We start from the raw sequence: 10,387 nt of genomic DNA, 5'->3' as shown, positions 1-10,387 counted from the left end.
TTTGGACATTGGTGTGAGAAATAATGTACTTAATTACAAGTAAGAAGCAGGTTGAGATGTGGGAAAAGAGCAGCCCTTTCCTGCCTCCTGCTCTGCAGGCTTTCCTCTCACGCTTGCCTCCTCCTGACACCTCCACACAACACCTCCCCAGGCACGGGCTCTCCCAGCCCGCAAACCAGTGTCCTTTTCTGCCCTGCCTTTGTCTTTGCTGTTCTATCCTCTCTTGCCCCTTCTGCACTTAACCAATTCGTACTCCTTTAAGGTTCACTTCTGGTGCCCCCTTTCTAGAAACCTCGATAGTCTGGGGACTTCTTATTGCTGTCCACAGTGCCTTCAGCAGATCTCTGCCCATGTTTCATTATGCAACGCGGGCCCAGCAGGCAGGAGTTCAGGATATGTCTGCTGACTGAAGGAAAGGCAGGCAGGAAGTGAGGCCAAGCGCCCCGACCTGAATCCAACCCCAGCACCATCCACGGTAAATGCCTGGTGCTAACTAATGGTTTCCTGTAGGGGTAAGGCTGTGTGAGAGAGAGAAAAAGACAGAACCTGGCGAGTAGGGACCCTGCCCCTGCTTTGCACAGCCCGGGACTGGCACTTGGGGTGGTGGGCAAAGTCACCAGGTAATCAGACGGCAGGGCACTGCTTCTCCAAGGAGGAAGGCAGGCTGAGGCCCCAGAGAATCCAAAAGGGGCGCCGCTGCCACCCGACTGCCAGAGGACTGGTGATGCTGAGCTGGCCCCAAATAGAAGCTGGGTGCAACCTCAGACTATTCCCTAAATAGCTTTGTGCCCCTGCCATCTGCTGCCAGGCAGTTAGGAACGAAAGCAGCTTCCTTCAGGAAGAGCTGTCTCCCCAGCCATGGAGCCCCTCGTTACAACAAGCTGCCACCTACTTGGCCTCCCTGGCGTCCAGAACAGGCTAGACCTCTCCTGTCTGTCCCTTCCTCAGAGGGGCTCTCGGCCATTCAGGCCTCAAGGTGAAGTCCCCAGGATGGAGAAAGTCAACTTGCTTTTCTTTCCTTTTTTTAAATATTTTGTTGATTTTTTACAGAAAGGAAGGGAGAGGGATAGAGTTAGAAACATCAATGAGAGAGAAACATCCATCAGCTGCCTCCTGCACACTCCCTACTGGGGATGTGCCCGCAACCAAGGTACATGCCCTTGACCGGAATCGAACCCGGGACCCTTCAGTCCGCAGGCCGACGCTCTATCCACTGAGCCAAACCGGTCAGGGCTTTTCTTTTCTTTTTGACAGTATTACAGATGCCCCCATTCCTCCCTCCCGTTGCCCGCTCCATCCAGCCCCTACCCCACCCCAGGCCTTCCCCACACTATTGTCTGTGTCCATGGGCAATGCATATATGCATAGACTAGTAAATTCTTTGGTTAATCTCTCCCCTCCTCACACCCCTGCCCTTTGAGATCTGTCAGTCTGTTCTACAACTTGCTTTATTCCAGACTGCAATCAATGTGGTGTGACTTCCCAACTACAAGGTGGGTCTAAAGAGATTTCAGCACTAGCCGGTTTGGGTCAGTGGATAGAGCATCGGCCTGTGGGCTGAAAGGTCATGGGTTCAATTCTTGTCAAGGGCACATGCTCAGGTTTCGGGCTCAATCCCCAGAAGGAGGGCGTGCAGGAGAAGCCGATCAGATTCTCTCTCATCATTAATGTTTCTCTCTCCCTTCTTCTATGAAACAAACATATATTTATTAAAAATAATTTCAACCCAAACCCTAGCCCTTGCTAGAAGAGAATGGTACTTGATAATATTTGTAATCACTCTGGTTTCTGAGAGTTTGCTAATCCCGAATGAAATAGGATTACCATTCCACTGTTGAATTTCACTCCGTTTTAGCTCAAGAAAGCAGTAAACAAAAATTTCTGGTTTATGTAGACTTGTACTCCTGAAACCAATATAATTTTATTAACCAATGTCACCTAATAAATTCAATTTTTAAAAAAGTACTTTAAAAATTTCCATTTTGACCCCCCACCCCCACCCCTGTGTTTCTCTCCCTGTCCACCTAAACCTCACCTTCAATTATTTCTTCCCCTCCTTTACTTTTAATAGCCATGAAACATGCCACAGTGCAAAGCTCTTTGACTGGAGGAATGTGTTACCCATTAACCCAAGCCCTTTCAATTCGATCAAAGAAGAAAACACTTTAGATCTTTTTGCAACATTATCAGCTTGTCTGCAGTGGCATACTGCCATCACCGAGGTCAGTGACTTTAATAAACATCTTAAAATTGTTCACCACAATGTCCCTCCCAAATCAAATTTTCATTCCAAAGCAAGGCTTACTTTACTAAGTAATAGCCAGAAATTACTGAGACTTGGTGTCTAATTTTAGATAAACTAATAAACAAGAGGCTTTGTAGGCATAGGCCCTGACCTTTGTCAATTAACTGAATCTCCAGCTGAACCCTGTGGAAGAGAGGTGGCAGAAACAGAGCCTTGTTTTAGGACATTTTTTAAAATGATTTTTTGAGAAAGAGAAAGAGAACTTCTATTTGTGGTTCCACCCACTTAGGCATTCATTGGTTGGTGGTTGTATGTCCCCAGGCCCTGACCAGGCATCCAGGGCTCAAACCTGAAACCTAGGCTTAACAGGAAGATGCTCTAACCAACTGAGCTACCCGGCCAGGGCTTTCATCATCAGGTTTCTAAGCTGTTGTTCTTACCTTTCAAAGAGGAGGATGGTGGCCACTTTACATTGTTTCCTAGGAAGTTCCCCTATTCCCAACAAGGGCTTTGCATACTCTACTGGGGGCTGTTACTTGCATTACTTGTACCTTACAAGTATCAGATAGTCTAGTTCAGTGGTTGGCAAACTCATTAGTCAACAGAGCCAAATATCAACAGTACGATGATTGAAATTTCTTTTGAGAGCCAAATTTTTTAAACTTAAACTATATAGGTAGGTACATTTTTATTAACTTAATTAGGGTACTCCTAAGGCTTAGGAAGAGCCACACTCAAGGGGCCAAAGAGCCGCATGTGGCTCGCGAGCCGCAGTTTGATGACCACGTGTCTAGTTGATATAATGTTGTAGCTAAATTCAAGAAAATGAGCTAAATAAACTGGACTTTATTTTCTTAGCATTTGTCCCTTCAATGCAATTACTATCTACTTAGTTTCAATTCACAAATAACTTGAATCCATAGGTAAATCTCTATTTGATGGGCCCAATTTTAATAGAACCAATAGAATGATTGCTTATATTAAAAGAGCTAGCACAGCCCTGGCCGTGTAGCCAAGTTGGTTAGAGCATTGTCCCAATAAACCAAGGTTGTGGGTTCGCTCCTCAATCAGGGCACATACAAGAACCAACCAATGAATTCATAAATAAGTAGAACAACAAATCAATGTTTCTCTCAAATTAATAAAAATAAAAGAGCTAGCACAATGCTTGTTGCCATTCTGCACATGGTTAGTGGGAAGGCTAAAGTGATGGCTGTAGAAAGGTTTTATATTTGCATTTAAGTCTCAAAAGTAGCTTTTTAATCATTACCAAAATGATTTTTTCTTCACTGATTGGCCAATGATTAGTGTTATTAGTACTCAGTATTGTTATAGCTCTGTTTTTCCTAAATGAAAAATACATCCTGGCATCAGAAAACCTAAAAAGCTTGTTACAGATTCAGATTACTGCCCTCCATCCCCCTTCCCTATCTGAATCACAATATTTGGTGGAATTTTTTTTGCACGTGTGTGTGTGAGATGAAAGCTCCCAGGAGGTTCTGATGCATAAAGCATAGAACCTTGGTATAGATAAAACCAACTGGTTGCCTCATTTTTCACAGTTCAACAGTCAATTTTGTGTAAGTCCTACTTTAGTTTGCCCACAGTTGTTTCCAGTCTCGTAAGGCAAATTAAGTCTTGGTACTTAGCAAAGTTTCTTTGAATCCTTGTACAAAGGGAAAGTTCTATTATTGTCATAATATCACAGTCTAACGAGTAAAATGAAAATTACAACTGAATGATAAAAATGGAACTTGATACTAGGGTTTTTCAATGACAAGATTAGCATTTTATTTTTCTATTCCTGACAATCAAATTCATAGGAGGTGAAGAGATAATAGAACATAAAAATAACATACAAACACAATTCAAGAACATTTAACCATCTATTGTAGTGTTCTTTTTAAAATACATAAAGGTAAACAGAAATATCTTTATATAAATTATGCTTAACAATCTGTATACACTGTAAAACAACTGTTAAAATTCACACTAAGATACTAGTGCAAGCAGTGTACAAAAGTGCAAACAAGGCTAGTGATGAAAACTTATCACCACCTTACCACTTCAACATACTCTGCATTCAGCCAAATACTGAAGGCCTCACCATGGAAAACGCTTTCATCACTTATAAAACCACCGACTACATTCACCCTAGTGCTCTCGCCTCAGTATGGCAGCCGATTGCACTCAGGTTGGGAGCAGCACCAGGGAATACAGAAACCTGTGTAGAGTAGGCCATTCTGATGTGAATCCTTACACTTGACAATGAAAAAAAATTCCAAAGACAACTTGTATGTCAAAACTGTAGAACTGTCACCTTTTTACACTCCCCCCATTTTTGATATGTATTTTTGCCCTCCAAATTTTTTAAACTAAAATTAAACCTAATCCTCCTCCCCTATTTAAAATGCATGCTGAAGAATTCATCCACTCCAATGCAGCTTTTCCAAAAATTAATTCTGCGTAAAATCACACAAAACCCTTTCCCATTTCTGCCCTAAAATCTATTTTGGGTGGGGACACTTATAAAACAAAGTTGACTTTGGATAAGTTTGTTTTCTTGACTTTGGATTCTACTTTAAAAGTGTGTTCAAAGACCTGAATAATCAACCAGTGGTATTACATATATTAGCTACTCAATGTTCTAAATTCTGGGAACAAAAATTAGTTGGTTCCGAATTGCATCTTCAATGGACTGTGGATTTCCCTTCGTCCTCGGGAGTCTTTGTATCCAGGTGTGGAGTAGAGGTATGTGAGGGGGGATGGTTCAGGAGTAGTACCTTGGTTTCAGCAAAATCCCGATCACTTTACACAGAGGCACAGTCCTCTGTTACAAGAGCTTGCTCGTTTTCATCTTATTTATTTTTTTTATTACAAAGCACTGATCTACTTTTCAACAGGACAATGATGGAAATAACCAGAAGCATCAATGTGTAGCTTTGAGAACTTAGTCCTTCACTGAAAATAAATTGTTTCCTGAATCCTCTTGTTTATAGCAAAATATTAAGGTTTATAGAAAGCCTTTAATTTCCTATTAATTTTAAATTAAGGAATTTGTACTTGCTAGTCTCTATTTTCATGCTTTCTTGGAGATTTTTCTGAGGCTTCACTAACTTTTATATATGTTTAAAATAATCCAAACATTACCCTCTAAAGAAAATGAAAACAAGATACTTTGAAAGACTTTCCTTTAAATTAGCTATTCTCGGTGTACTGTGGTACACTTAGTTGGCAATAAGTCCTTGCAAACTTCAGACACGTGACTAACAAGACTGAAATGCTACCCTGGCTGGGTAGCACAGTTGCTTAGAGCATCATCCCAATACACCAAGGTTGTGGGTTCAATCCCAGGTCAGGGCACATACAAGAATCAACCTATGAATGCATAAATGAGTTGAACAACAAATTGATGTTTCTCTCTCTCCCTTCCTCTCTAAAATAATAAAGACTGAAATGCCACATTGAATCACATACCAAATACAGTTTTAGGAAATGTGAACCTTTCCCTGGAATCTTTCAAATCATGTCAACTAAGAAGTATACTGTTTTTGATGGTGGAACTTGTGAAAATGCTGGTTTGTTTGTTTGTTTTGAGATATTTTTTAGAAGGAGAGGAAATGAAAGGGGGAGAGAGATATATCAGCTGCCTCCTGCACACCCCCCATCGGGGATCGAACCTGAACCCGGGCATGTGCCCTGATCGGGATTTGATGCATGGGGTGATGCCCAACCGAGTCACACAGGCCAGGATGAAAATGCTGGGTTTTGAATGTGGTTGATCAAATCATTTTGCAGGAGGCAAGAATAACTGTGTATTATCACAGCTATTACCCTATTTAATGATTTATAAGTAGTTTCTGTACTGGAAAACACTATAGAGAAGGGTAAGCCAGTTGAAAACAGGAAAAGAAACAATGTTCTGCTTATATGTTGTAAACCACAGTGAATCTGTCTATGTACACAGGCACACAAAACTAAAATTTAGATCTATGCAGGCAACATCTGAATTCATACATCTTTGGCACTCAAAGATACTCAGTCAACTAAGCAATGGTAAAGAATATTTTTTCATATCCAGTAGTCTCCCCTCTTATCCTTGTTTTTACTTTCTGAGGCTTCAGTTACCTGTGGTCAACCATGGTCTAAAAGTATTATATAGAAAATTCCAGGGAAAAAAAATCATAAACTTCAAATTTTGTGCCATTCTGAGTAAAGTAGTGTGATGAAATCTCATGTCATCCCGCTCTGTTCCACCCAAGACATGAATCATTCTTTGTCCAGTGTATCACTCTGCATACACTACCTGCCTGTTAGTCATTAGTCTCTTAGTAGCTGGCTTGACTATGTATCACAGTGCTTATGTTCAAGGAACCCTTATTTTACTTAATAATGAGCCCAAAGCACAAGAGTAACGATGCTGGCATTTCAGATATGCCAAAGAGAAGCCATAAAGTGTTTCCTTAAAGTGAAAATGTATGTATATATAGGACAAAGCATAGTATATATGGCTCAGGACTACCTGGGATTTCAGGCATCCACTGGGGGTCTTGGAACTTCTCTCCTGTGGATAAGGTGGCACTACTGTACTTTAGGAAATGTCTATGCCCCAATTTAAAAAATGCTGTATTCTCCATTCAAAAAATTCACTGAGATAAAAATAACAGAAATAAAAATTCACTAATATAAAGATAAGCTGAAATCTATCAATTTAACCAGTCACCCAAAAGTATAACTAACAACAGTCATTGAAGTAGGTATGGGGTTAAAGAATCTCTTTAGAAATATAAAAGTGGGCTAACACTTTGTATTTTTAGAGTTTTGGAATTAAGATTTTAAAACACCTTTTGGACATCCTGATTTATATGGAACCGAATCTTAACTTGTATATAACAGTGTTAACAATTACATTTTCATACCTTACAGTGAGAGATGCAAAGTTAATCTATATTCTTAATAGGACCATTTACACGCAACATACTCCCCAGGTGCACACACTCACGCAGGCACATACAGGGTATACGTTTTCTGCAAGTGCTTCTACTGCTTCTTGCCATCTCTTGAAGGGAGCAGGGACTCGGTGTGTGTGCTCCAAGGAGCTCTCAGAGCTGGAGTATGCCCAGTGGCTGGGGAACTCTGCAGCCCACGTCCCTGGCACTGGGAAGGCAGCCGGTTGCTGCTAAGTGCAGCTTCTTTCTAGAGGTTCAGGCCACAGGAATCTTACGTCATTGGGAAAATATCCACAGTTTAGACGTGGTCCACAAAGTGACTTTGTTTCTTTGATCCCAGTGTCAGAACTAGAATAAGAATTCTGGAACGAGATATTGTGTACCAAAAAAACCATTTTTCCCCTTTAGAGAAACCAATAAGCTTTTTTCTTTATACCAACTTATGAGACAAATAATTAACTTCCCAAGTATCACACTAGATATTAGGGAATACTTGAACTGAAGAAAGCTACCATCAACAAGAGGCAGTTACTTTTAATAAGGCTCAGTTCTGTTAGGCATGCCGTCAGAAGTGAGGACTTTAACCAACTGGCAAAATAAACCAACAGGCAGAAATGTTATTTTCTACTTTTCCCATGGTACTACTGATGTTTCTAAGCAGGGAAGAAGCTTTTATTTTCATTTGGAAGGAAGCTGAAAGTGAAATAGAACAGCCAAATCACTAAAACCCAATGTTATGTTAAGAAATGGCCTTGTTGGTTTAGCTCACTGGTAGTTCCTTCCAGTCATACTCCTCATCCTTACCTGCCTCATGTGTTAACATTACCGATGAAAGGCTGTGGTGACTGATTTGGACAACAGCTAGAGAAAACACTAATTTTAATATTTAAATTATTCTCTTTTTTTAATGTAAATTATTCTTGATGGAGCCAGAGCAATCTATTTTCAATGGAATTGGTTAAATATACTATAAAATCTTGGTTTATAACCAAGAGAGAAATCTTAAGCTTGAGAGTCTTTAAATATATATATTTGGCACTTATCTTTTATCTTATTTTACTAATTAGGGGAACCTCAAATGGAAAAAAAATCACTCAATGTCTTAGGAAATTAAAATGTTTTTAAAAACTAACCAAAATTTTGTTAGTGAGTTTAACAGTGAGGTTTGCGGACACTATCACATGGCAAGTATTGCATCTAAAAGTAAAAGCCTTTATGCTGTAATGTAACAGCTGGCTGAGGGCAACTAAGGAAAAGAAAAAGCGCATACACTTTCCTTCCAAGAAATAAAATATGACAAAGAATGCAAAAGAGCTATGGGACAGGAGCAATATCTCCACAATTTCGATGACAACTGGAGCAGAACAGGCTTTCTTTTCCTGCAGATTCACAGGTCCCTGCAATGAACTGCACAAGACCCTATTTGTCACTTGCTCTGGGAAGTGCCATTACGTATCAAGAGCCTGGGGAGTACCTCTAAATGTGGGGAGGCTGGGGCCGGTCACTACGTTTGGTGACCAGGCAGAGATTACCAAACCAGGCATCAGTAAGATTGGAGCACTTGAGAATTAGACAACTGGAATGGACCTAAGGGGCCTAGCAAACCAAAATCCAACCTGCGTTGTACCAGAAGATGTGCTTTTCTTTAGAAGGCCAATCCCACAGGGACTAGGACACGGACCCTATCAGCACTGGGAATGGTAGTGTTCCTGATTAAAATGCACAGGATTCAGAGATAAAGTGGTATAAAGTACAATCAAACACAACTTGTCTCCTGGTAAATGCGAAAGTCTCTAGGAACTGAAACATTATTCTAAATATTCTGAAGCAATCTCCTTTTCCAACAACCACCTCATGTGTATAATATAAATATTCCATTTCAGAGCATACTAGCTAGATAAGACATATTAAAATGAAACATTTGCCCAACAAAGATGCCAAACATAAGGGTCTATTTTATTGCATGACGTTTGCATAAGAAAAAATATTATTGAAACCTGTAAGGCATCATGCAATCATCAATAAGCTAATTATTAACTGTATACTTAAGATAGGTGGAGATATAATCTAAAATTTAAAAACTAGTTCCAAAAGTACATAAAAAAATTTAACATGATGAGCTTTTAATTATAGTTTATATTTGTAGTTTCGTATTGTTAAAAAGTGCTTCAAATGTACTGCTGAAAAGTCGCTGTTTATAAATGGCGCTGGGGGTCATGTCAGATTACAAACAGTAAAAACTAATTATCTTCATGGAATTAGAAAGCTAACATTGTGATATTCAAACTTACTTGAATCATTTTTCAATTGTCACTCAAATTAAGTCGATATAGTATTAATAATCTAAAAAATATCTGTTTTCTAACCAACAAAAGTCTATTGAATTCAAGTTATGCATGTTCAACAATCAATCTCTGAGTAGGCCTGAATGGCAAGACCTGGACCTGAGGCAGGTTGGTGGTGTTAGTCAATGTACTGAGCCATCCAGCGGAAGCCTTCTCCATAACCTTGCCTTTTGAGCACACTGCACATAAAAACTTCTAGTGGCCGGGCATTCAGTTCTTTCAGAGATACGTTGCCCTAGAAGAGAAGACAAACATTATGCTGGATGGAACCTTTGTAGAATAAAAGCCCCACTCCCCAGCGGAATTATAGCTTATGTATCGTAGAACAAAAGGTGACTGGATAAAGCCACTTTAGGACCAAATGGGAAAAGGTGGGCTTGTGAGGCATACAAGAATGAAAATCATCTTTGAGAAAAATTTCAAGTTACCTCAACTGACTTTACAAACATTAAGGATGAATATTCTTTATGTAGGTTTATGACTAAACAAGGCATTTCCTAAAATTAATATGTAATTGAGTTATTAAAAAGATACAGAAACAAACCAAAGTCTACCTTGTGTAACATAAGAGTTTCCTTCCAGCCCTAGCCGGTTTGGCTCAGTGGATAGAGCGTCGGCCTGCGGACTGAAGGGTCCCGGGTTCGATTCTGACCAAGGGCACATGCCTGGGTTGCGGGCTCCATCCCCAGTGTGGGGCGTGCCAGGAGGCAGCCAATCAATGATTCTTTCTCATCACTGATGTTTCTATCTCTCTCTCCCTCTCCCTTACTCTCTGAAATCAATAAAAATACACATTTAAAAAAAAAAAGAGTTTCCTTCCATAGCCTGTAGTATTTCTAAAGTCAGAT

At 40.1% G+C, this 10,387-nt stretch overlaps 1 protein-coding gene across 1 annotated transcript in view; it reads right to left on the bottom strand.

Moving 5' to 3' along the window:
* Positions 1-4,011: 4,011 nt before the first annotated feature.
* Positions 4,012-10,387, bottom strand: part of SAR1B (secretion associated Ras related GTPase 1B) — a 29,000-nt gene continuing 22,624 nt past the window's right edge. Inside the window, exon 7 of the mRNA XM_036312786.1 lies at positions 4,012-9,774. Coding sequence (XP_036168679.1) covers positions 9,658-9,774 — 117 coding nt within the window. The 3' untranslated portion in view covers positions 4,012-9,657. The remainder of the gene's footprint in view (positions 9,775-10,387) is intronic.

The sequence above is a fragment of the Myotis myotis genome, unplaced genomic scaffold (assembly GCF_014108235.1).
Source record: "Myotis myotis isolate mMyoMyo1 unplaced genomic scaffold, mMyoMyo1.p scaffold_m19_p_6, whole genome shotgun sequence".
NCBI classification, from domain to species: domain Eukaryota; kingdom Metazoa; phylum Chordata; class Mammalia; order Chiroptera; family Vespertilionidae; genus Myotis; species Myotis myotis.
This window is presented reverse-complemented; position numbering and strand designations above follow the sequence as displayed.